At 32.9% G+C, this 27,494-nt stretch overlaps 2 protein-coding genes across 3 annotated transcripts in view; one reads left to right on the forward strand and one right to left on the reverse strand.

Annotated features, from left to right (window-relative positions):
* The window catches only part of LOC123711475, a 105,546-nt gene that overhangs the window by 53,789 nt on the left and 24,263 nt on the right, over window positions 1-27,494 (reverse strand). The gene's annotated exons all lie outside the window — the stretch shown is intronic.
* LOC123711478 (homeobox protein orthopedia-like) lies at window positions 1,043-27,430 on the forward strand. Of its 2 annotated transcripts, XM_045664086.1 has the most exons (8): window positions 1,043-1,448; window positions 4,265-4,372; window positions 6,176-6,284; window positions 6,602-6,719; window positions 25,177-25,342; window positions 25,644-25,793; window positions 26,176-26,286; window positions 26,890-27,430. In XM_045664086.1, exons 1-8 carry the CDS (start codon window positions 1,415-1,417, stop codon window positions 27,027-27,029), a joined length of 936 nt encoding a protein of 311 aa, XP_045520042.1. In that variant the 5' UTR covers window positions 1,043-1,414; the 3' UTR covers window positions 27,030-27,430. The 2 variants fall into 2 exon arrangements, with proteins under 2 accessions (XP_045520042.1, XP_045520043.1); XM_045664087.1 differs by lacking the exon at window positions 4,265-4,372.

The raw sequence follows: 27,494 nt of genomic DNA on the forward strand, positions 1-27,494 counted from the left end.
GGTTCAAAGAGTGATTTTATAAACAACTGAATTTTATCCAAAGAAAATTTAATTTAATATAAGCCAAAAAATCTGATTGTAAAAGATCTTTGTATCATGTTTTTGAATGCAACTTAATTATGATGAGATATAAAATTTTACTATTAGTAGTAGTGATTTTTTTTTATCTGAAGACCTATTTGTTCTTTATTATTTCGATTCACAGACTTGTTTGTAACTACCCATAGTCCAACTAAAAAGGTTTAACTGCAATAAAACGCATCCAACTTAAAAAAATATATTTGACTGCTTTTCGAACACTGTGTGAAGAGACCTTTTGGTTGGGTTAATAAATTATTGATATTTTGCTTTTAGAACAACGTAACTTTTGAAGTACATATTTATGAAAATTCAAAGCTTCTATTTACAAATTCTCTCAAAATAAAATTCTTTCCTTCAATCAACTAAATTTTTAAAAAATCATCCACATTCTTTATTCAAAGGAGTCCGTAGCTGGTTACAAGAGATCGCACTCAGCCGCCGCGGACATTCGCCCTTGTCCACTCCTTATACCTAGCTATACATTATTTGTTTTTTCCATTACATCCTCACGCCCTACCTATACGTATAATAATTCAATATAGTCCAGCCTCAATGCCTTCAAGTGATTTTAGCGCGCTCCTATTGGCCAGCTTGTTCGCTCCAATTTCATCGATAACGAAAATCCACGTTAGACAAGGATAGATACACATCTAAGCTCAAACAAAACCTAATACGTTTAAGAGGGATAGCTATACCATAGTCGGCTCTTGAATATTGCATGAACCCGAAAACGCTGTATCAATAATATGTGCACGAATGAAATAATAGATTATTCGTTTGTTCAAATCGACCGTAAACAAAATGTAAGCATCCATTACTGATGTCGCTATAGAGTGAACGCGGGATAGGGATTTTGTTTGGGTTAGAAAGAGATGCATATAGTTTTGAAGATTCGTCGTCGGATTGACGGTGGTACAACAATATGCGCGTTATCTGTTTTTGTAGCAGTCGTCGACGGGTTTTCACATTAAACGATCATTTTAAGGGCGAACCAATCAAACTGCAAATTTATACAAATTGATACTAAACGGGTTATATTAATTTTATAACAAAAATTAAGTGTGTAAATAAGTTTGAGCGGAGTCGTAATTAAAACTAATTGGGTGTAATATAGCGATAATTATTTTGTATTAAGGCGGCTTTTGACAGTATTTTGCTCTTTTCGAGTGTGACTTTTTTTAAAATCTGGAAATCGAAAATGCATTTCGGTGTGAATTGTGCGTGAGTGTGTGGATTTTGGACAGTGGTCAAGTGAGCTGCAACGATTGGTTTGTTGTGGTGCCCGGAGGAAGATGGCGGTATAGGGCGAGGCCAGGTCTGGCCTTTCGGGGCCATGCTTAATAACCTTACCTCTACTGCTTTAGGAGGTAAATATTTTTATTTAATTAAATCCTTTTTTCAACGCCTGTAAAAACATTAGGGCGACATTTATTTAGAACCCATATCATGATGTCCACATCTCAGATAGATTATAATTTCGTGGGTAATAGTAGGAATTAAAAAAAAAAATAACGAGATGACGTCATCTATAAATCAACGTTTCCACCGATAATAAGTTCCTTCTGCCATAATTTTCGTAGGTCTTAGATTTTAAAAGATTTGTCGCTAGGTAAGTCTATCTAGTTTTATAACCCAAATCTCTGGATACGTAATAAAAATCATATTCCAATATGTTCATTGTATTGTTATATTTTTTTCTTATTAGAATACTTTTTATATATTTTAAACTAGATTATATTTCTTTGTCCCTATTTAGTTGTTAAGTAGCAAATACGCACTTTTTCCATTCTCCAATATATAAAAAAATACTTCAGTCGCCTTACCTCAATTAAAGCACCTAGCAATTACGTCGTGACAATAGGTTTTTATCGTACTCATCCAGTGACTTATTTTGTTAATATATCTGTGTTCTTCTAAAAGCCAGAACATATACAACACAACCTCGGGTGCTAAGGTCTCTCTTGTCATTTCGATTTAAATAGAAAATGTATGGCATAATTTACAGAAAATGTAATGAACTAAACAAACAAACCTATTAATACTCTCGTGTTACATTTTCGTTTAATATCTACCGACTAACACAGCAATGACTAAATGTAAGGCTATGTGTTGAATCTTCAGCTGTGCACGCGTGCAATAATTAACAGTTGTGGTCCGTTCCAAACATCTTGAGGAAACCTTTTTTGTATATAATACCGGAGTAAAGAACAGAAGAGAGGTTATAAAAGGCATAACTCATGGACACCCATGTTGGGGTGCATGCCCTTTAATAAGGTCCAGAAAAGGCCTCCATAGGAAGTCGAGTCCACAGTTCGCAAAAAGAAGTGCCTAAAATGCGGTGTGTGGATGAGTTCCAGCTATCGAGGTGGTGCGGATGAGACTTATTGCGAACTATGACTTCGATATAATAGTTTTTATACGGGAGACGTATAGAGCGAAAGTCACGATTCTAAATCGTATGCTTCTAAAAAGCTCCCCAACACCAGACCAAGGTCTATAATAGACATTGACTAATAACACAAAATTGATGAACTGCTTTGATCTATTATAGAACCACTGATTACCGCCAGATAGCGCCAATTTAACTATAGCCAACTAGTAATAAATAAGAATTTGGAAATGTTTTCACGCAAAAAAATTCACGAAAATCTTTTCTCTAGCAAGCGTAAACCCTCATAAAACCGGCAACTTAACTTTATTATTACTATCTGTTTTATCGACATCGCTATACGAGTAGTATTTATTGAATGAGAAAATTTGGTTTTGTGGATAGGATTGACTTAATTTTATAAGTAACTCCATTAAAATGCTCTGCTGCTCGAATTATAGTCTAATATTTATTTAAAACCTAATAATAATAATATATAATTAAATAAAATTTAATAGGCACAGAAGGCTGATCAACTTGCCTATTAGATTAACAAATGATCATGAAACAGATATAGAAATCTGAGGCCCAGAACTAAAAAGGTTTTAGCGCCATTTATTTATTTAATTTTATATCATATTAAATTATCATGTTAAGTTTTGATTTGTGATTTGAGTAGATAATTTGGGTTAAAACAGTCTTCAATTTACTTAATGAAAAAAAACCATTTTTCTTTATTAAATTCGTTTTGAATTTAAAATTCTCGTGTAAACATTTTCAAGCTTAAAAGTACTGTCATCGCTGAGAAATTTTTCACTGTTGTACCTACACCATAACTAAACCTTATCAAAATACCAAGTAATACCATTAAGCCGAAAGACTTAAGAAAATTGACTAAGTTTCGCCATTTCCACGGCGCGTAATCTTCATGGAACTCTGAATTTTCTATTTGCGAATGTTGTTATTTCATTAGCTGTTTGAATACTCTGTTAGAAATATGTGTTTTGGATGGTGTTGATGTTATATTCTGTTATATTTAATTATTGAATTATAATTTAGTATTTATTATATTTCTTTATTTAATTATTAAAGTTAATTGCTCAGTAGCTAAGCCATGTGTAGGTATAGTAGTTAGAAATTTAATAAACAGCTATTACGTAATCAAAATAACCTTTGCCATCATAGCGAACAAAAATCATAGGAAAGTTGTAAAGAATGATAAACTTCAAAGTGCGTTTAACGCTAAATCTAAGGTATTCTTTGAGTACTAATTCTATGAAAAAATATTGTTTTAATTTTTTTATTTGTAAAAAACCCCTTTAATAAAATTCAAGATCATTGAAGCAATTTTTAATTATATCGATTACTTATATCGATCCAATAAGTCTGGAGAATATATTTTTAACATCTGTCAAGGAAACGACTCCGACTCCGCTAAGTGTATTTCTACCCAACAAAAGTCTAAATGCATTGATAGACTAAAGGTTCAAGGTTTTGGCCACAAATATTTGTATCTGTTATGTGAACATCTTTTCTTAGGCAAGTAGGTAATCAGCCTTTTGTGCCTGACACGCCTTTGGTTTCCTCACGGTGTTTGTTAATCGCACACGCAACACACATATAGAAAAAAAATGCATTAGTGCACAGTCGAGATCCGAACGCGTCGTTCCTCTGGGTTGGGAAGCCCACGCTCTAGCCACCAGACTTATACTGTCTGCCGAGAAAACTGACTTAAAAGTTCTGTTCTAAAACAAGTTCGTCACACCGTTGTTACGTACTTATTATGCAATTCATCATTCAGCAAATATCATGCAGGTCACAAAGAGTGCGACAGCAAGGTCGAACTGAAGCCGAACGTGGAGCGGCATCATGCCAGCGGAGCGCGGCTGCTTGCTCACTCCATACGACAAGATCACCTGCAAGGTAGACATCATCCTTTACACTTTAGTACTGACTCCACATACTTCTATGAACACTTTATACATTTAAAGACATTATAGCGAGTACCTACATATGCACCCACATACTCATGCACAGCGGCGCCTTACGCAAATAAATTACGTATAAATTGTATAAATGTACATCCTAGTATTATGAGTACAATTTAGATACTTAAGTTTGTTGTGGAAGACCTGGGAATTATTTGCATTCATTAATTTTATTAGGTGTAATACCAGGAAATGAAGGTCGCCTAGTTTGTCGAAGACACCTTGAAAGGGCTTTTTTAATAATTATTGAGTCTAATAAAGAGTTAATAAACAGCACATTAACATAATAGGATTATTTTTAACAATATTTTAAAGGTAATTCATAAATGCGATTAAATTTTTGGTATTTATATAAATACCTAATATTAAAGTCAATATTTATTTGTTTACTTATACCTAGTCTTGCCATATTTTGAAACACAGTTTCTTTTAACTTTTGCAAATAAAATTTATTACTTTTACAGTGTATGTAAACAATTTAAAATATAAAAAGCTTATTCGAAGTGGTCTCCATTGGCTGCAATACTGTCCTTTAAACGTTGAGGCTAGTTATCAAACAAAGCACGCGCTCTTCTCATGAGAAAATTCTTCATTGCCAATTGTACGGATTGTGTAAGGGACTCCAAATTATCATGGCGTTTAGAGCAAGCCGTACTCTCTAAATCATAATCCAGCGGATTAAGATCGGAACTAGACGCCAGCCAGTCTTCAGCTCAACCATGACTGCGTAGACCGAGATTTATGACCCGGCGCGGCGCCGAGTCTTGCTGGAAGGACCATTCTTGGTTATTAAACATGGTATTGTTAAGGGGCCTCACTACCTTCTCAAGAAGAGTATCTCGATATACTTTTGCTGATGTTTTGATGCATTTACATAAAAAGTATGGCTTAGCCACTCCTTGATAGCCAATATAAATACCAAACCATCACTGAAGTTGGATAGTGTCCACGTTGCACTCTGTCGACTAATTGGAAAGCTTCCTTAGAGCTTTCAGCATAAATACGATCATATTGTCTCTTAAAATGTTTCTCAGTTGTAAAAAAATTCTCACCAGTAAACAAAATATTTCTGTGACCTTTGCGTACCACTTCAGTTGTTGTTTCGGTTTTACCACCCTGTTCTTTTTTTAAATATCAGTTAAGATATGACTAGTACGTCTTTTATAGGCTACAACTTCTAAGTCATCTTTTAAAATACGTGAAATGGTTCTAGGTGTTATCTTCATCTTCGGAGATAAAATCTTTTGCTTTCGGACAGGATTTCTTCGAATTCTTTTGCTAACTGTTTTGACCATCTTTTTCGTACGAATACTATGTATCTGTCACAAACAGAGGTGTCGTTTTACCTATTAATAGCCCGGTACACAAACATTTTACTAATACCTACTTTGTGTAATTCAATGACAGCGACGACACATTCCATTTTAATATCGCAAAATATTGTACAAAGTATTGGCGCCAAAATGAGAAAACCCAATAAACAAATATAAAATAGACAGATTCTAAATTCAAATGTAATATTTTGTTTATGTTCAATTGTAACAGTATTAATGGCCAGACTAAGTATATATGTACCAAAAGATTAGTAGGAAATTAACCCTACTTTTGTTTAGTAAAATGTACCAAAGATGTTCAAAAATATATTCCATCACGTTCAACGGGAAAAAGCAGAGATTGATAATTCCAAATAAAAAGCCATACCTGATTTTCCTATATTTAATTTTCTTTTAAATTGCAGGTGGTATACATCAGCAGCACAGCGGGCATATGTCTACAGTGCCCGTCAGTATGTCTTCCTCAGCATCCGATAGCGACAAACCAGCTAAGCAGAAAAGGCATAGAACCAGGTGAGTCATATTAGAAGTTTGTTAAATTTAGACTCTTTTAGTTTTCTCAAAATACTTCTTAAGGTACCGTCATTTCAAATGCAAATGAATCCAAATTAAACCGGGATTCATTTTTAACTGTAATATACGGTATTTTTAATATCTAAGTCATCTGTTAGGTTGTATACTTGTCGTGTTTAGTTTCAAGCTTGAACTGACTTTTACACTTTTAGCAACGAAATATAGGTACATAGTCTAAACTAAATGGGATATGACATGCGTAGAGACGACATTCATAAGAACCGTGTAATAAAAGTGATTTTAATATTCATACACAGATTTACACCGGCACAACTAAATGAGTTAGAGCGGTGTTTCACCAAAACACACTATCCAGACATCTTTATGAGAGAAGAGATCGCAATGAGAATTGGTTTGACGGAGAGTCGAGTGCAGGTAAGCTTTTAGAGAATAAACTATCCTTGATTTAGATAATACGATTGTAGTTTCAAGCGGTAACATCACTTGTAGTTGTTCAAATTTAAAATCATTTATTCATTTAGGTCACACATTGAATGCTTCTAATTTTACATTTACTGCCAGTTCTCCAATCAAGGGCGTAGAACGGAAGAGAAGAACTGGCAATAAACTTTTGCCACTCTTTTTAATCGCCATGTTTTTTGTTTTATACAATGTTTGTAAGGAGCTGCAACCATGTTCCACGTGCCATCTTAAGTAATTAATAGTTAATTGAAAAAAAAAACAAAGATTTGTCCTCTATCAGCAATAAGCATGGTGAAATTGGACCACGCACTTCGTTCGCGTGGGAACAACACGCAAACACATAGTCGAAATAACTAACATCACACTAATCAGGATGATCCTTGAAATGAGAACTTGGCTACGTAGGAAAATTAAATATTCTGAAATAATTGTGTGGATGACGATGGTCCTCTCTGAGTTCTGGGGTCTGGAAATGCTGCCGAGAGATTCAGTCGCGTTACCTCTTTATACTGGAGCAAATCATTTCCGAGCATTAGGATCGTTTGAATATTAATTAAGATTATAATAGACCTTAGCAAGTAGGTTTACTGTAACGTACGATTTCAAATTATTTAGGTTGCTGCACTAATTTTGTTTTTATTACGAGTACTATAATTATGGAAGCTACTATTATTTTAAAAGACTTCACAATATTTCCGCACGTATAAAATATTCTCATAAATGTATTGACTTGCCAAAGTCGAAATATGTAATTCTTTAAATTTCCTTCGGACTGACTCACGTGGGGATAATTCGCAGATCGTTTTTATAGCCCGCCTTTTCACCACAAGTATCGATTTAATGTCAGCTGCAATGTTAGTAATGAAGTTGGAAGTAAGTTTTAATGGTCAAAAAAATATAGACCTGGTATGCGATTTAAAATGCGGGTCAATTAATCGTGTCCGTCATGTTAATCAATGTTTTACCTAGAACAACATTAAAAGCAAAGTAATAAAAATTTAGAGATATGGCCTATAATAAATAATCTACTTCTCAACCATTCACAATGTAGCAGTTTTAAATGATTAACCCCTTTACAAACATTGAAACAGTTGCCTGTTACAATTTCTTTATTCGATTTAAAAAACTAAAAAAACATCGGCCCCAATAGTTCACCTTGCGCGAGTCCCTCTTCGCACATCGCATACAAAACTTGCACTATACTGATACATTTCACAAGACCTTCTACCTGATAAAGCCTTCATATTGCTTATAAATGGCATTTGTACCGATGTGTTTTAACTTATGCGTTCGATGTGTCGAATGTGGGTGGTCGCGTGATTTCTTACCACACAAAATTGGAAAATTTCCTAAGTTGTTATGATATGAGGTTAGGCAAATAGACATAATATATTTGATTCTTATAATCATAGATTTAAATAATATATTGGAACAGTACAGTTTTTAATAACTCTCATACAAATAAGGGATGTATCTATTAATTATAGATATAAGCCGGTTTAAGTTTGACCTCATTGACGCACTTTTTGCAACGGATATGAAAACATTACGAAAGATAAGTTATGAAAATAGGTGTAAACTTTATCTAGTCTAAGAAATAGTGTGGACCTAGGGTTTTCTGCGTGGGACTCTTATTCCTGAGGTCATATGTACAAACGCCAGCTTTGCGCCAATTGACATACTGTCTATGTACGAATTTAATGTCGTTCTACGGTGTAGACATTCGTGAGGAAAGCGGCATGCTTTAGATTCCAAATGTCGATAGTGTGTGTCATCATTGTCTATTAAGAACGTGAAGGTCCTCCCTCCGTACTGGTTTAAAAAAAATGTGCTATGGTAGAAAGGCCTGTACAATAAACCACAAATAACATTTTCTTTTTAATATAAAAATCAAAGCAACATAAGTAAGAAGACAAAGAGAAAACTAAGTAATTAATAACTGATGAATTGTGTTCGATATCCTTGCTTATATACGTATATGGGAAGTCAAATCATTTGTATTGCAACTGCAGATACAGACGGCTTGATAGGTACGTACGCCGATGAAAAATTCACCGCTAAAGAGTTGACACATAGTATTGATTCATGTTATTATTGATGTTAATCGTCTAATTCTGTCCGCGGCTCGCTAACAGTTACTTTGTGGAATCACTTAGTTTCAAGTTAAACAGTACTTTGCATTGGATATTAGACTTAATTTGTGCCTTCAAATATTTGTATTTCGTTAACGCGACAGCCGGTGTCTTTACTGCTTCCTAATCAGATTAGTTACACGTTAATACTCTATTTACAGTTTTCTAATCGCAGTTTCTTTGAGTCAGGCTTCCAAGTATTTTTTTATTTTTATTTGTCTTATTTCGGTTCAGCTTATTAACGAAGTCTAGATCTTCTTCGCGTGTTTTTATGTTTTTATTATTAACAGTAAAAACAAAAATAAATATTTATCTTAAAAAATAAATTTTGTTAAGGCATTTGTTGTCTTGTAGCGAAAAATAAAGTTAAATACACCTTAATCTTAAGGTCACCTACACCGATGTACGAGTAACTAACTAAACGAACCCAGTTGAGAACAGACAGTAGGGTCAAAAAACAGATACTTAAGGATATATGGTCACATAGATATTTATTTATGCTTATTTTTTTTGTTTTTAAACTTCACTGAATATAATTATTTAAGCAATTAATACACTTCTACAAAAAGATTTTATTCCAATTGAAATTAGTGAAATAAACATAAAATCCAATCTAAAAGCTTCGATCATTTAAGTACAGCGAAGTAAAATAAACATCCCGATACACAAACACACAAAGTTGTGAGATTTCGTGAAACTTGCCTGTTCCCATGTTTGGTTTGGTTGGAGGCTGTATGTGGTGAACAAATAGCTACATGATCGCAAATACTAGCTTCACTGTGCAAGAATGGAAACTTTTTTTGGAAGCTTACAGTTTATTATTACTAGAGATAAAGAATATAGTAGATGTGTTGATAACTTAGGCCACTTATTTGCTAGTTCGGCGGCGTCTCTGCGATACAAGTACGCCTTGATTTTATACTGGAGGATCTTTATAGTGTAAGATATTTGCAAGGTCATTTATGGACCTCACGATGTTTTTTCACTGTACTAATTATGTTTTACGTATACGGATCATTTCGATTAAAATAACCATGTGGACTGTTAATTTATTTTTCAACGTAGACAAAAGGTCATAGAGAAATGTTACAGATACACAATTATAAACACCGCTTGACACAGGTATATATAACCATAAGTCTTTTTGTATAAAGAAGGTTCTTCAATATTCATTATAGAAATAGATCTCGGTACTGGCTTAGTATATATATATTATAGTAACTCCTTTTGATTTAATTATGTTCATTTTTTATATTGTAATGTAAATAACTGTTAATAAATAATAAATAATAATACACCAAAGAATACTCAACTTTATTTACACACCTGGAAGCACTGATTGCCCTTACTCAGTGCGTCATACGAAGTAAACGGTTGTTAACTTTAATGGTACATCCGAAAGCAATTTACTTGAAGCGACAATTGACTCCCGAAAACAGAAGCCTCGCCTCACACGTCTAAGTATAAGGTGTTTTCACACTACCGTAAATTGGTAAGATGTAATTTAGCTTTTATATATATTTAAAGTCATTAGGTGTGTGACGCAAACTTAGGTACAACTGATATGATTTTGTTACCTGTATCATTACATTACATTATATATCTTTTAAGATACCTAGCTAGCTAGCTACCTAGATAATCAGAACTGTTCGATAATTATAAATTCGCCATCGTAATTAATATTGTTATGAATAAAAAGTTGAGAGTATTTGAGAGCTAACTGACAATGTCAGTCTGACATTTCAAAATGGCGACGGTAGTACCAATTTCGGCCGCCGGCCCAGAAAAGTATGTGGCACTGTAAGTTTCATATTTGTTAGTCTGTCATGCGTGAATGTGGAGGCGATTTCTCATTATATTATTTAAATCTATATTAATTTAGTATGCGCAAGTGTGTAGGCCTCTAAAAGCAATTTTTTGTCGGTGTCTTCGCGCCACACTGCGAGATTCTTACTTGGATTTATTTATTTTTATATCGCGTGAGTCCGTGTGATACCTGCACTGTTTACTTACGTTTAGACCTTTTGTACAGGCAACAGCAGACGCTGTACGTAATTAATTAACCGTCTCTAAGGCTCTGTGGTCATATCATAATTTAAACGTTGTAAAACGTCCACCTTCCAGAAAATCCTTCCATTTATAAATAATAATATATAGTCTCATTTCTAAAAGTAAACCTATTTTCTAAGGGGAGATGTTTTTACATAATGATTTTAAAAAATTAAGTATGAAAAATTAACAATATTGTGCAATGTAGTACAATAACAAATTCATGACGCCTCGCCCCATGGCATCGAATATAAACATAAAAAAGATCGCCCTCCGACCGTGATTCTCACTTTGTTTACCAAATCCTTTCATTATGGAAAAGATAAATGGACATAGAGATGTGCAAGTATCGATAAAACTATATTTATATATCGATATATTGTTTACGTACAGTAGTTTATGCGTACTAAAACAGTATCTTTCTTATCCAGAAGAAGGAAAAGACTTATAGAAATAACTGTAACGCATACGCCATTTTCGTAAACATCAACGACACTTCTAGCATATTATAATACATTGTTGGGTATAAAATTGGATATAATAAAGTCCTCTACTACTAGTACGCCACGATGCGCAAGCAAGCTGTATCTCTGGTAAAGCGCGTGCCGGGAAGCCCTAACAGCATGCTGGCGGTAATAGCGGGAAGGCTGGATTGCCCTTACATTCGTCATTGAAATAGACTGCATGAGCCTTTTTAATACAATATTTAGGACAATATTGTAACTAACACAATAGTAACCATATCGACTAATTGAATAAATAAATAATTATTATTATTGTGGTACGCCACTACCACGAAGTATTAAAGGCTAAGGTAGAATTCTTATACACATCTTAGTGTTACGTGTTGGCATGTCGGACTTTTATTGCAAAGTTTTTATAATAATATCAAAAGTGCATTAGGTACAAGCGAAAATACAGTATTATTGGATACACTTCTATTACGAATAAAGCACACGCGTGTTAATAATAAATTAGATTTATCCCCGCTAAAAGTAGTTTTGTGTCGATGCATTTTATACTCGACACCTGTACACGAGAACAGTTTCTCTGGCACGTTAATTATTCCCTCATTTCACTGATTTTTCATTGATGGGTAAATTGTTTAATGGCCTTGTTGCCTTTCAATACGATTGTTTTAGCAGGCTTCATATAAGACTATATACATGTATAGACAATAATATAGCTATGAAAAATAATTTACTAATGGAGGCTAACTTTCCAAGTATTATGACTAAACAAATAAAATAAAAACTCTTGGAATAGCTTTGAAATTAGTGATGGCTTTGAATACGTTTATATATTTGTAGTTGTCTTTTTATACCGACTTAATACTTTACTTTGTAGGTGTACTTTATATGTACTTTAACGAATCACTTAAGATAATTAGAAAATTAATAAAGATATTAGTGTCTTTATTATTCAATTATAGATTCAAAACCATAGAACCTTACAACTAAATGCACTATACTAAAGCAACGTCGGGCTTTAGAATTTAATATAGGTATTTATTTAATTTTGACAAAATAAATATAAAAATTAAGGGAACACACTATGTGGGTAAAGTATGATCCTGTGTCCAACATCCCTAAAGCATTAGTCGGTAGTAGCACGTAGTATTAAGATTTATTAGTGTAATAATGTTGCTGCGAGATCAATTAAGTTTACTTATAATTACATTTCAATACACTCTTACGTAGAGAACGATTTTGTATATTTTCATTCTAAAATAGCTGCCCTGTGGGTTAAGGTAAAACGAATTACCTTAATATGATTTTTTTTACTTAGGCTACCGCTCTTAGTAGCTTCATACCAAGATGAGGATCATTTTGCTATGCTACCCCATAGATACTATAAACCGGAGTATTAACTTTTTTATATTTTTATCTCCATAACCTTCTTCGAGTTTTGAGCCTTGAGTAACATATTTTACGATAAATTTATATTTATATAGATTAAATTGGTTTAGTCACAAGGATGTTAATAGAACATAGAAATAATATAATAATTAGCAGAAAATACAAAAAATAAAGCTTCTTAATTAAAGAAGAAGTCTCAGTTTTGACCGCTATATTTAAAACTTTTTTTTTATTATCCTTTCCTAATCAAACTTGTCAAAACGACTTCGACTCAAAATTGAATAATTGCTAAACTTATTCTGTCATTTTAAATCGCGGAATAAAATTTATACAAAAAAAATAATTACGCTTCAGTTATAATAAAGTCTTCATCTATTAAAAGTAAGTAGTAGCTAGCTGTGGTCACTTTAGCATGCGACTCTCATCCCTGACGTCGTACATTCGATTCTCGGCTGTGCACCAAAGGTGCCTATGTGCGCACTTTACATTAGCTCGAACGGTGAAGGATCGTGATGAATCCGGCTTGCCTTAGACCCAAAAATTCGTTGGCGTGTTCAGGCACAGGACGCTGATCACCTACTTACACCTACACCTATTACATTGACAAATTATCATGAAACAGATACAAAAATATGAAGCCTAGACCTAAAGACAACACTACAACCTGTAGCGCCTCTGGTATAATCTATAAAAAAAACTATACATCATTGTTTAGTTTGAAATAAATTATTATAATACAGTATGGTGATGCCGCGCCTAGTATCGATCGACAGATGTTTCGATACATATTGGAGAGTACTAATCACGTTTATGACTTTGTAATTGTATGATTATTATACTGGTCTTTAATAATAAGTACATGTTAAATAGACTGAGATAAGGCTTGCTTTAAAATTTATAAAGCATAGTTAGATGCTCTTTGTTAAAACCATTACAATTTTAAACGCAAATGGTATGGCAATGCATTATATTGGCAAAATAAGCTATCAGTTTAAAAATCCATTTAAGAGAAACAACTTAGAGTGAGTGACTTGACTCTTCCATAAAGATACCTCATAAACACTTTTCTCAATAAAAGATAATGTTGCCATCAAAAAAATGTACGGCAAATATCGCCATCATAGGGATTTGGGCTTTATTCAGGGCTATTTGCAATAAAATGATATTGCGGATCACCGCTAATTCTTTTGGGGTGTATGAGCGTGTATTACTGTCTGTATTATGGAGTTTACACAAAATTTATTCAATATTATCCTCTTATTAATACAAAAATGCATCATTAAATTAGTTTTATGAACTAAAACACCTACAAATTTGTTTCTCTTCAAACATTAGCTTTTACTATGAATCTATATAGAGTAAGTTAGAACCAAAAAACGGCTAGTTTTTATTAATAAGAGTATCCTTTATATTCCATGTTGTTTTTGTACTTTACAGAGAAAAAAATATTTTCTTATACAGTAATTCATAATTTACTAAAAAAATATACAAAAATATTATTTGATATAAAAGCAACATAGAAAAAAATACAACAGAAAGAAATAAAAGTGTGCCTGACACGCGTCGTTGACTTATTGGTACTAAGGCATGCTGGTTTCCTCCTCCGTTGGAACCAGTGATAAATACGCACATAGACAGAAAGTCCATTGGGCTTAGAATGTATTATCTCATGAGAGTCGTACGTTACGACCATCACAGGCAGAAAAAAACACTTTACGTTTTTGTCTCCACCGATACTTTTCACCGAGCCCACTATTACCCTTTTCGGCTACAAATTGTCTTTTAATATATATTTAATATTCATTTTATATATCTACATACATACTAAAAATATAAAATTGTACACAAGTATACAACTTTATTTTAAAAATACTTAATTCGTCATTAATACGATACAGATGTGCACACACCTTTAGTTTAATAAAGAATTTCGTGAATCAGAGTTATATGTGGGGTGAGGTCAGGGGTGACCAGATATAAAATCTCATTTAATTTCTGTATAAATAGTATTCGTAGATTATTGTATTCAAATTATATTTAAGATTCGTACATAAATCTAGACCAGATTACAACATATTCCTCTGTCTGTATCATAGATAATAACGTTTTATTTCTGTTGTCATCAATTATCTACGTAGACATTTCTCAGCTAGACAATCTTTTAAAATCATAATCAATAAAGTTCACAGAGACTAATGTATTTCGTACTATGTATGGTTCTTAAATTATAACCAAGCCAGCACAGTAATCTTACATATGCTGAAACGGCCTGAAACTAGCAAGGGCAAGATATATAAGGAATAAACCGAAACGGGCAAGGTTACATAATGTTTCATACATGTATACCGGATTTATATTATGTATACCGGACATTTATGTATCCATATATCATGTGTTTACACAGCACGTAAAATTATTAAAACTAGAAGACCTACGTCACGCATGGTCCAAATGATAACAGGTTACGGCCCTTTAATGCAATACCTATACCGATTTAAACTTCGGGCCAGGGCAATGCTATGCGATAACTGCTGGCCTGTCCCGCATATGGGCTAGGTACGAACTAGAGCAGAAAACAAACGTGGCTCTAACAAAACCTGCGTTGCCTCAGTTAATGACATATGGAGAATCTATGCGAACGGATAGTTCAGCAACTTTAAGTAAGAAATAAAAATGAAACAGTTTTGCAACCGACACCGGATAGTTCGGCATTACATGGAATATAGTCCCAGCAAATTAGAGTAAATAAATGTTTACAATAAAGTTTCTTCCGTCTTAGGAAAGGTGTATAAAAAATTCATAAATAAAAATAGCAAAAAAATCTACAAATGCCTAAGCTACCTATAATAGGTACCTATAAAAAACCACACGCATTCAATTAAAATTAGAGCAAATCATTTTCTTTCATCATCATCAATCATCATTTAATTATTGTGCAACAGAATTACAGAAAATTACAAAAAAATCTTGATAATAACAATTAAAATGAACCCTTTTACCAAATATATATACAGCAAGCAATCATTTAAAACCGCATCAACATCGGCTTAGCCGGTCGCAGCAAATCGGCTAATCCGTTAATGAACAGAGGGGACCTCCCGTCGACCTAATATTTGTATTACTCGCTTTATTGCCTTTTGTTTACGTATTTAAGTTAATCAGGGTGCGAAGATTTTTACACTGAAACTACTCGTATGTATAGAAATGTATACTTTCCGGATGTGAGAACCAAAACCAAATATAGATTGATTTAGATTCAAAGAGCAATTCACGGGTTGTGACAATTCTAACAAACTTCTGTCTGTAATCTATCAAAATTCGAATATTTGATGAATGGATCGTTTGATGCTCGTGTGGCCTTTGAATCCTAACAGATCCACATTAATATTGACCAACGGGTAAATTGTTAAGACCTTCATATCTTGTTCTAGAATCGTAAAATAAGTTACCTGTCGCCTAAGATTGCCTATACATCTCACCTAAATAACGGATACACTCGCTCATACGGTGAAGGAAATTTTTTTGAATTTAATTAAATGTAAAATCATTATTACTATCATTGTTATAGTGGTTAGGTTCCATCAATTGTAGTGCCGGATCATGTCAAATAAATACAACAATCACACCTAAGTATCAGAAAAAGATATAATTACTTACTTTTTTTTGTAAATTCACTGGAATTACCATTATTTTATATAGTAAGTACAATTATATTCCCATCACCACAATTATCAACAACTAAATCAGTGTAATTGTACAGTTTTATCTAAAGTGCATCTGTCTCTTGATATCACAATATTAACACAATGTTACAAAAAGAGAAAAAATAATAGTTTTGTTAGAATAGTGCAATTACACTGATTTATATATATATGGGTGTAAGTTTATAATACCTGTCTCTATAATACTGAATCGTATATACAAATATTACATTTAGACTTAATTTACAAAATTTATGAAGTCATGAATTACATTTTTCTTTTTTGTATTCTCTTTTTTGCCAGTAATAGACTTCTTTCACATTTTAGTGAACTAGTAGTCAGTAAGTAGTTCATTTGTAATTTAATCACCAAATACTGAAAATTCATCTCTCTTTGATTTTGATGAGTAAACTAATTCGGAATCCAATATACTATCAGTTCTTGCCATTTTAGGTGGTGGTGGCCTAATATTTTTTAATTATCTAAACATAATTACGATTTGGGCGAATTGTTAATTGCCGTGACAGTAAGTAATTTTAGTTTTGAATATATTTTTAAAGACATATAACTTACCGAATGAACAAGTCTGTATGGCTTATTTGAGTTCTTTAAAAAGTGTTAAGTAATCATAGGCATACCAATTTGTAACGTATCTATCATTTGGCTGTTGAGAACAGGCTAGAGCCTCTCGAGCTAATTCTCTGTTATATTGAGTCCTCAAATGCTGTATTTTCTTTGTGTCGAAAACCGATATTCTAAATACATTTGCAATCGAACGAAGTGTTTGCGTTTTTGTTTCTCGCGCCTAGTTTCACAATTTCTAGGATTCCAAGCACTTGAAGAAATTCCACTAATTTCAAGGTTTTCTCGCGAGAACATTCCATTTCAAAACTTTCAATAAAACATCGGATTCAACTCTGATTGTCATTGCACTGTGTGTACGATTTTTAGGTACAATTTCTTTATATAAATAGTATATGCTATTCCTTTCCTCCTTTCTATGTCACTTTCTTACTGATACATATTGACATGCATTTAATAGTTTCATATATAACAAACTTTCTGTCTAGGTTTCCGGATTTTTACTTCTCAGGAATAGTACTCTTGTAACCCTCTGAATATTAATATTGAAAGTAGTTAAGTAGTAAGTTTTTATATTTGAATTAGTGTTGCCGATCTACAAAGAGCTGTATTAAATATACATCAAAGTACGAGTGCCTAATAAACCACGACTCTAACCATTCTTTTAATAAATTCCGAGAATAAAATAAATGATTTCTTCGCAAGATAATAAAAACGTTTTTCGTGTATTTGGTTGCATCCATTAGGGTGCTGGTTGACGTGAACACAGGAACCAAATTATACGTCCCGGGGGCGTAGCGAGCGGGGTTTGGGGCACGGAGTAAGAGGGTAAGACAAGCGGTGCATCTGCGACGGTTATTGTGTTATGAATATTAATATTGTGGTACCGAAAAATCAGTGTACACTGTGCTTATTACAATTAATTAATGCATTAATATACATTACTATCACTTACGAGTAGGTAAATTTTCAGCTGGTTTCTAACAAAAAAACGCTATTTACAGAAACTCATTTCCAATTTCCCAAATGTAAGGGTAGTATTTAATTTTTGACAATAAATAAAGATCGACGAAGTTAATTTATAGAGCTAGACGGACAGAAACCACACATTTTATTTTCTGCAATCTACCCAATAATGTTCCAATTTGCAAACTTTAAGTGAATGTGTGTTGAGTTGAGCATGTATAGAATAAAATATTCAGGAAACAAATATTAAATAAGATTAATTGTTTCATTTATTAATTCAAATCTTATAACAATTTATGCAAATTGAGGGTATCTTATTAAATTTACTCTGTAAGGGTAACGTTGGGATTTAAGAAGACTTAAAAGTTGGATACAGAAGAAATAATGATTTCTTCATAATCGGTGTGATTTACGATTTAAAGCTCTCTTTCAGTGATATCGTTATGGCATTTCATTATATATGATTTTATCCATATGTAGTTTTAGTTAGAGTTAGTAACAATTCGATCTTAGTTGCTATGTGAGTATTGGTTTGTACACGAAACAAAAATACTCCTATAGTGGATGGATAGCAGACCAAAGTTTTAAGATTTGCGTGTTCTTTTTATTAAAAACATTCAGTATAATTCCACCCTTTTCCGAATGATCGCATTAAAACCGTCAATTCGGGTCTCGCCTTCTGGGTAAAACGGGCCTATAGACTGCACGAGTAAAATGACTGACAAAACACCTTGGACAGAATAACTTTGGTGAGCCACGTGCAGACGTCCCGGTCGAAATGTACAACGTATCTGTAATGTATCGTATATAAGTCAATACTATTTTATTTGATTGGTAGTAGGATACAAAGGGTTCAATGGTCAATTATCTATGTTTTTTATGCAGTTTCGGATAGTTGGTATCTAATATGTACGTAGGTATGTGATGTAGTAAGCCCGTAAATTTTTAAAATAGTAAAAATGTCTTATAACATGAAAACTTTTTTGAATTACAATTTCAGAACTCTTTGGTATCCTAATGTAGTATATTCATTTGTCATTTGTTTTTGTGAATTGGCGGCAAATCTAAATGCGACGCATGATAGAAGAACATAAGAGAGTGACCTATCTGCAGATACGGGCAAGCCTAGGCATTGGTATGAGTCAAGTTCAAAAAATATTACACGAACTGGAAGCTTTGTACCAGATGGATTCCCTATACTTTAACCGACGATCAGAAACACTTTCGCAGGAACTGGTGTGGCTAAATGTTAGATAAGTTCAACGGCGGTGACTCAAATGCTGTATTTCACATCGCCACAGGTGATGAAAGCTGGTTATATTCCTACTAACCCGAAACCAAAAGAAAATCAGCCCAGTGAGTGTTTCATGGAAAACCTTGCTCCGCAGTACATGCTCTACAAATATAATTGACGAATTAACTTAACTGATTTTATACACTAAAGTCAGATATTTATGGCTACAGATGATTTAAAAAGACAACCTTTAAACTTTCCGCAGCGTAGCTATTAGTTGAGGGCCTTATAGCTTTTAAATAGCGTAGCAGATCTATTGCTACGTATTGTTAAGTTATAAATTTCTATACATGTGAAAAAATATTTATTAAGCATGCATGAGCAATAAAACTAAAAATTACTTCTTTATGTAAAATCATCATATATAAAACGTTTAATGCAAACTCTAATTTGTTAATACTAAAAACCATTTCCCTTCTATTAAATAAAAATCATGGTCTAGCTACTTTATGCAAACATTATTTATAAAGATATAAAAGATCTATAAAGTAATATCCAACTATTACACGAAAAAAACAATTAGTTTTATTATAGTTATGTGTTGTGGAATACCGCTTCGATTCTGGCTTATTTAATTTTAATTAACGAAATATTTCCTCTCAGCCCTGTCTCGCTTTATGTAGTTACTAGTAGGCACTACATAAACATAAACGTAAATAATACTCGTATATATTAGTAACGTGTATGATTTTCATAATTATTGAATATCAGTAGCTCATGTATTCGATGCAAACGTCAATGTAAAACATTTGGAAAATCTATTTGTTTCTGGTTACGCGGATGTATTATTTGATAGAAATTTGATATTTATATTTACGGTCATTTGTTTTTAACTATATTGAAGTACTTGTAGTAATAGAATTATCTATTATCATAATAAACTATTTTAATATTCATTTCTGTGTGTTTTCAGACATTTAGTCTGTATGTTATGTTTTGTATTTTAATACAATTATAATAACTTTAAATAGGCAGACGTAAAAGTCAACTGAGCTTAGGTACATAAGCTGCTTGCCATTAGTTTGATAATTAATTCAGTTTTAAAGTACATGATATTTTATCCCATAGGAGGTTATAGCGTACATGTGCAAAAACAAAAGCAACTCACATAACTCGAGTAATAGTTTTACAATTACTGTTTTAACATCAAATTACCTATAATTATTGACGAAAATACCATATTCAAATAATTAAATGTCTTATTTTACTGCGTGTGACTATGATCCCTGAGGTCATAGCTTCAAACCCCAGCTGTGCACTAATGGACTGATTTTTTATATTTTTACTACTAAACTGAGACTGATATCTCAAATGACTACAAAAATAAAATTATTTTCGTTGCAAAGACTTGGTTATAAGTGACTAAAGTAAATGTATATATTATCATACTATTGCTTCGGTTTTTACTATATAAGGATTTTTAATCACAACACTTTAGTAATCTACTATGTTGGTAAGAAATTCGTTATGAATTCCTAGTCTTCCTCCTCAACAATAGAACGATGATTAGGTACTGAACATCACTAACTGAAGTCTGTTTTACGCGTGCGCGTTTATGTATCGAGCGGTACATAATCAGTGATATATACTCGATATACACCTAATTTTGTTTCAAGGCATATCTTTAGTAATAGATTTTGTTGGGAACGTAAACTAGTAGAATTCATTAATAGTATATGTTTTTATAACAACGAGTTGTAGTATTATACATATGTTAAAAAGGATGTAATCTATTATTGAGATTTACATATGATATGGGCCACAATTCTTACTCTCCAAATAGGTAAGTACTTACAAAAATTAAATTTATGGCAAATTAACACATTTACTTGTTATTAATAAGCTATTAGATGTATAAAAAATATAAATGGTACATTACGAATTCTATGTCTAATCTAATCTAATAAGACTTCTATAATTAAATCTACAATTGTATTTTTTTTTTTGTTTAATTGTCAGTTGTACACACACTGTGTTACTTTGGTGTCAGTTGTTGGAATACCTGTACATACATAAATTAGTATATTGGACGATAATAACATGTGTATAAACTGCTATTTATCCAAAGCGACTATATTCGTAAAAGAAAGATATTCGTTCGTTTATAACGCCGTTACGCGCCGTTACGAGCGGCCGCTACTAAGTGATATTTATTGGGAGCGCATCGTTAGAATACAAATGAGCCTGTGTTTCGATATTATTTTGAGATGTTTTAACAACGTATAATTCTAAATTCGGCGTAACTTTTGTACTTATTTAAGTGTCAAAATGTAACGTAGGTATCAATCATTGGTATGGCCATATATTTAAATCAATATTATGAAGAGGCTCTCTGACGACGTTTTGTGAAGCTCGAGTTTAGCAAATCAAATCAAACCGAAATATTTTTATTCCTTACGGTAACTATACATACTTCAACTTGGAAACTTACAATTATACAACTAACTTGGTAACTATGCAAACTAAGATATAAATTAACATTTATAATAACTTCCCAATCAAGGTCTCGAGAGCGGGCAAGAAAGTCTCTGCTACTCTTTTTAATTTACATGTTTTGGTTGACAAAGAAATTAAAAGGAATATTTGGCCGTGCTTCACTTGACATATTGATATAATTTCATAATAATAACCGCTCGGCATCAGTGGACAAAATAAATCGACGCACTTACATTATGTTACATTAGTACCTGCATTCCAAATACCTCTAATAATTCATAAAATACGATAACTATGATTAATAAGGAAACAGCGCTTTCACATTAGCATTTAGTAATTTCATATCTTCCCTGTATATCAAAACATCTATGAATATAAAAATTATATAAAATAAATTGCCCTTTTTATGGTAACTAAAGTAATAGCGTTTTCATTTTGTAATATTAATGTGACAGAAATCTACACTTTACAGGCTGTCTCAAGCCAAGGTATATATGAACTTTGAATTATTAAATAATTAGCTTAATTAAAAAAAGCGATGAATTTACACTTGAATATCACGTATATATCAAAATACCACAGATTTCTGTAAAAATAAATGCACTCTGAGTAGAAAGTCTACGGCAAGGCAGTTCGCTACCGTGTCCGTGTATTTACTTTACTCATTTACATGGGAGTGATCTAACAAAGGCTAAATATGCTGGCCTGTATAAGCTACCTAAACTCGTTAAAATGTACCAATTTTTTATGATAGGTATCTAAAACTATATATATATATAATGTATGTATTTAGAAAGTTATGAGAAAGCATCAGTTTGTAACTTAATAGATAATAGAAACATTTATAATATTTACAATAGTAAATTATGTATTTTTTTTCAAGAAGTTTGTTGTTTTATTTTATTTCTCATTATAAAAGTGATATTTTCTTTTACCATGAGAAACTTAATATTATCATACGAACGAAATGCACGTCGCCATTAGATAACCGTCCTAATTGGAGTCTACTAGGATCAATTAGATGTGTATTTTAATTCCCTTTAAAATTGATTAAACACGCTAATATTTCGAGTTCTGTTTATTAAAATTTACTGTTTTAATTATAAGCTATAACATACACTATATGTCCTAACGTATCATATAAAATTATAATAAAGAAAAATATAATTTATAAAACGCTTAATTTATTAACGTGTGCCAATGAATACCTACGACATAAATCGACTGTTGAGTGCGCTAACGCAGCCATCACGCCGCGCAAACATTGAACGTAGGTTGATTCACGCAGTCGCATCATGTTTTCGTCTTCTATTTCTTAGTCCATTCATTTTGAAAGAATTTACTTAAATATTTTTGTTCAAGTTTTTTTTTGCAATAGGAGGCAAACAGGCTGGAGGCTCACCTCATGTTAAGTGATACCGCCGCTCATGGACACTCACATTGCCAGAAAGCTCGCATGTGCCTCGCCTTTGAATTGGTACGCTCTTTTCTAGAAGGATTCCACATAGTAAATTTTTTTTTGCTTTTTGGTATTACTTATTAAAACAGGTAGAATTCATAATAATGAAGTGGCGATATGGGTCTTGGCTTCAGATTGCATCAGTTTCTTTCATAATTTTTACTTCATAGACAAGTATATGAACAGTCTTCTGTCTGACAAATGCCGGTTTCCTCAGGATGTTTTTTTCGCTGTACGAGCGAGTGTTAGATGGGCACACAGGCAGAAAGTCCATTGGCCAATTGACTAAAATTTAATCAATATTTCCTTAAAATAATCCAATGCGAGAACCAATGCGAGTTCAGTTACGTGCAATTTGGTCTCTTGTTCTTCAAAAAATTTAATAATCTTTTTAATAAATTTTCGTCTAAATAAATTTAATAGTACCTACTATGTAGGTATCATGAAAAAATATTATTGTCTATGGTAACTTCACTTTACATCTATTCCAAAGTTAAACCGAGGTCAGTCGAAAGTATCGACACTGACAAACGATGTGGGATTGACAAATCGTCAGTCATCAGTCTTATTGATTCCGGGATATTGCGGATCAGCCTCTCGGGACCTCGGACATTCAGGGGGACTAGGTACTTTAGTTTCGTCCAAAAATTCTTATAGGAGCTGTCTAAATGTTTAAAAACATATTTTTTTATTGAGTATTTCTTTTTTTTAGTTATTATTCTTAGGTTGCGTAGAAGTTATCGTTCGTTAGCGACAAGGTCGCCCGTTGCATCCATAACAATGTAGTAACTTTTTATGTGTAATATAACGAAGTTTAAATAAATATTGTGAGTTAGTTTAGTATTTGTATTATTAATCATCTGTGTCTTACTTAAATATACAACTGTACGTATAAAGCGGTTTATATATATTTTATTTATGAAGTCTTCATAAAATTAGGCATAAATAGTTTTATTATTTTGAGTAAAAATCCAAACGATTGTTATCTTGCTCACGTGGAACGTACAATCGCAATAAATAATTTTCCCCGACACTACCAAATGAATACGGCTGTCCCTGTCCTTATACACCTCTTTCTCCAACGCGTTGAAACCTGCATTCGACAGGCGGAAAATGAGTAGTTCTATCTTTCTCGCACTTAGTCATGCATTTTTAATACCTTGTCCTCGCGGCAGGTGGATTAAAATTTTGATAGGTATTTTACAGGCTTGTTGTATCGTATGATTATGAGCTTATAAACAGTAAAAAAAAAAGGGCAAAATGATGAAAAGAGAAAACTTGATTGAAATTTTTGTTTAAATAAATTTCCTTCTATAACAAGACTGAATAGATATTATTAGACGTCATCAGTATGACTTTTCAGTGACCTCAGCTGTGAGACAAATGTGTGTGTATCGTATAAATGAAAAACATTACGAATAATAATTCTGAATTTGTAAAAATGTCCAACAAAATACAACCAAAAAATTGGTTTACTTTTTCTATATTTTCCAAAATTGAGGTTCAAGAATATGAAATCGTTTTCTTTACAAATGACACGCGATTTACAAGTGATTTTGGGGTTTAGCTGAGATTTGCGATGCGAGGGTGCAGTGATTAATGTCCTCCCGCCGGACTACGTAATGTTGACTTAAGACCATTATGCGGTGATAGTATGGCCATAGATGACATTTTATTACATTAAAATAAGCAATTTTTTTTATTATATAAAAATAATACACTTTTGAGTTATCTCATAAAAACGGCAAGAATGCTTTTAAAGGCCGGAAACGCTCAATACTTATAACAGCAGATGAGCCTATATCTTGGTTATTCTTCCTTGGAAGTTCATAGACAAATGTTTAGTTGAAAACAACGATAATTTTCTATATTCCCTGTACCGAAGTATTTTGCTATCTTAGTAAGTATGCTCATACTTGAAATTGTTTCAGGTTTGGTTCCAAAACCGGCGAGCGAAGTGGAAAAAGCGTAAGAAGAGCACCAATGTGTTCAGATCACCTGGGTCTTTGCTCCCTTCCCACGGCCTTCCTCCCTTTGGTGCTGGAGACGTTTGCTCACCCGGAGTTTTCGCAGACCGTGCCTGGAGCATGCCACCTGGTCAGTGTGGACTTGATTTCAATGATTTAAATTACAAGGAAATATAGATATTTCGGGTTATTTTGAAGTTTATAAAGCCGCCATTTATATTGTAGCCAGAGACAATCGCCTAATTATAATTATTCAAATACTGAATTTAAAATAAATAAAAATCCTATACTGCACTGTTCTAGTACCAACCAGTACAAAAAGTCTAGTTCAGCTCAGGTAAAAAGCAGTATACAATATGTACTAAGCCAATGGCAACGTTATGGAACATAAGTTTGTAAAACTGCTCTAGCTTTATATGATTATATTGCAGGTCTAGATCAGCTTTCCCAGGGCGGCGTATCGATGGGCGGATTCGGTTCGGGCGGTCTGCCCCAGCTGGCAGCGGATCTTAACCCCTCCTTGCCCATCAACTCCGTAGGCTCACAGCCCTATCAGACACACTATCCGTTAAATTCATTGGGTAAGTTTCCGAAATCTAAATTCAGTTAAATGCTTTCCAACAACAGAGACCATGTTACTACAGGGACTAAGTTTTTAAAATTACTTTAGTGTTTAAATATTTATAAATATATTTGCAATCCTAGTGGACATCCAAGCAATAATTCAATATGAGAAACAAATTCAATAGTAAGAAAACAAATATCATAATTAAAATGTGTGTGGAAGAATTTGAAGTATTTTTCTAAATATTTTTATAACAAATTGCTATATTGTACTTAAATCAATATATCCTTTGATATCATTCGAGTTTCCAATATCTATATAGCTTTATACTGGTATTAATTGACAAAACTGTTTCTGTATGTAGATATTAGTTTTACTTATGATTAACATAAATTCAGGTGACACAATGATGTCGTACTGCAACAACATCAACCAGCAAAGCGCGCTGGAAGGCTCCCCTACTCCCCCACAGCCACACTGTGGGTCTAGCGGCTCGCCTGCAGCTTCCGGTGAGACAAACATTCAAACAGCATATACATACTAGTATTATTGATAACTATGAAATTACTAGAGGCTATCAAATAGTCAGTTAATTTGTAGATCGATTAATATTGGAAAATCTAATAAACCACAAGTGTTAACGGTTATAAACTGATAACACTTTGACGTTGTTAATTCACGTACTCTGTGGCATATAATGAAAACGGCAGCTACTACCAGCGCCATTGCTACGTCAAATGTAACTTCAGCTAGAACAAAAAATAAGTATGTACGAAAGATATTTAGATTAATAAAATATACATAGAATAATAATTTTTTAATATTAGTGTATGACAAGGTGTAGATTGAACCGAGAAAGACGACAAGAACATTTTTGTAGGATATAAACAAGATAAAGACGCAATACTTCTTTTGTTTAGTAAATGTTTTATAATATACCGTAAGACACTTCTAGGTTATTAACGATTCTTTTTTAAATGCAATCTAAAATGTTCTTCGTCTTACATCAGCATTTGTTTTGGTAGGTAGGAAAGTCAAGTATCATTTATTGCAATGCATTATTAGCTTATTAAAAGTTATGTAGGTACTCTATTAGTTTTATCCATGTTAAGGTAATGGCGGCGAACATCCGGAAGAGGAAGTATGGCGCGGTCACAGCATCGCCGCCCTGCGCCGTCGCGCCTCGGAACTTTCCGCTGCCATCCCGCCCTATCTCCAACTCAACTATGACGCGCATAGCCCTGTCTACTAATCGTATAGCAGATAAGCCTACGCATATTATTATAATTTAAATAATTTTATAATGTTATTCCAATTTTAAGTTACTATTTCGTAACATAATAATAGTACCTAATGAGCAAACAAAGATTTGGGTCTTCCAATCAATTACGGAGACTATCCGATATCAGGAAAGGATAGAATGTCAACTGTTTTCAGACAAAACAATTGAATGTTGGTGATTATCCGTAATACATATTACCACAGTTGGTCGCAACCATGTTTTATGTTTACCGGAGTTCGACAATACAAAAATCTATCGTAACAGCCAACGGGACGTAATCATTTACGAGTATATGTATAACAGTAGGTAATTACGATTGGTATTTTGGATTTTGAGACCGGTTGTAGATATCGTCGTCATATTTCTTATTTGTCTGGTAATCTGTATAATTTTTTTTTGTAAATGTTGTACTGTTAAACTATTATTGTTTACTAT

The sequence above is a fragment of the Pieris brassicae genome, chromosome 6 (assembly GCF_905147105.1).
Source record: "Pieris brassicae chromosome 6, ilPieBrab1.1, whole genome shotgun sequence".
NCBI lineage: Eukaryota > Metazoa > Arthropoda > Insecta > Lepidoptera > Pieridae > Pieris > Pieris brassicae.

What these genes read in the sequence shown, in the direction of transcription:
- LOC123711478 (XM_045664086.1), top strand. Translation starts at nt 1,415, where the DNA reads ATGCTTAATAACCTTACCTCTACTGCTTTAGGAG. An exon ending in TGACGGAGAGTCGAGTGCAG is followed by an intron (nt 6,720 to 25,176) that starts GTAAGCTTTTAG and finishes AAATTGTTTCAG; the next exon opens with GTTTGGTTCCAAAACCGGCG. An exon ending in CGGCTCGCCTGCAGCTTCCG is followed by an intron (nt 26,287 to 26,889) that starts GTGAGACAAACA and finishes ATCCATGTTAAG; the next exon opens with GTAATGGCGGCGAACATCCG.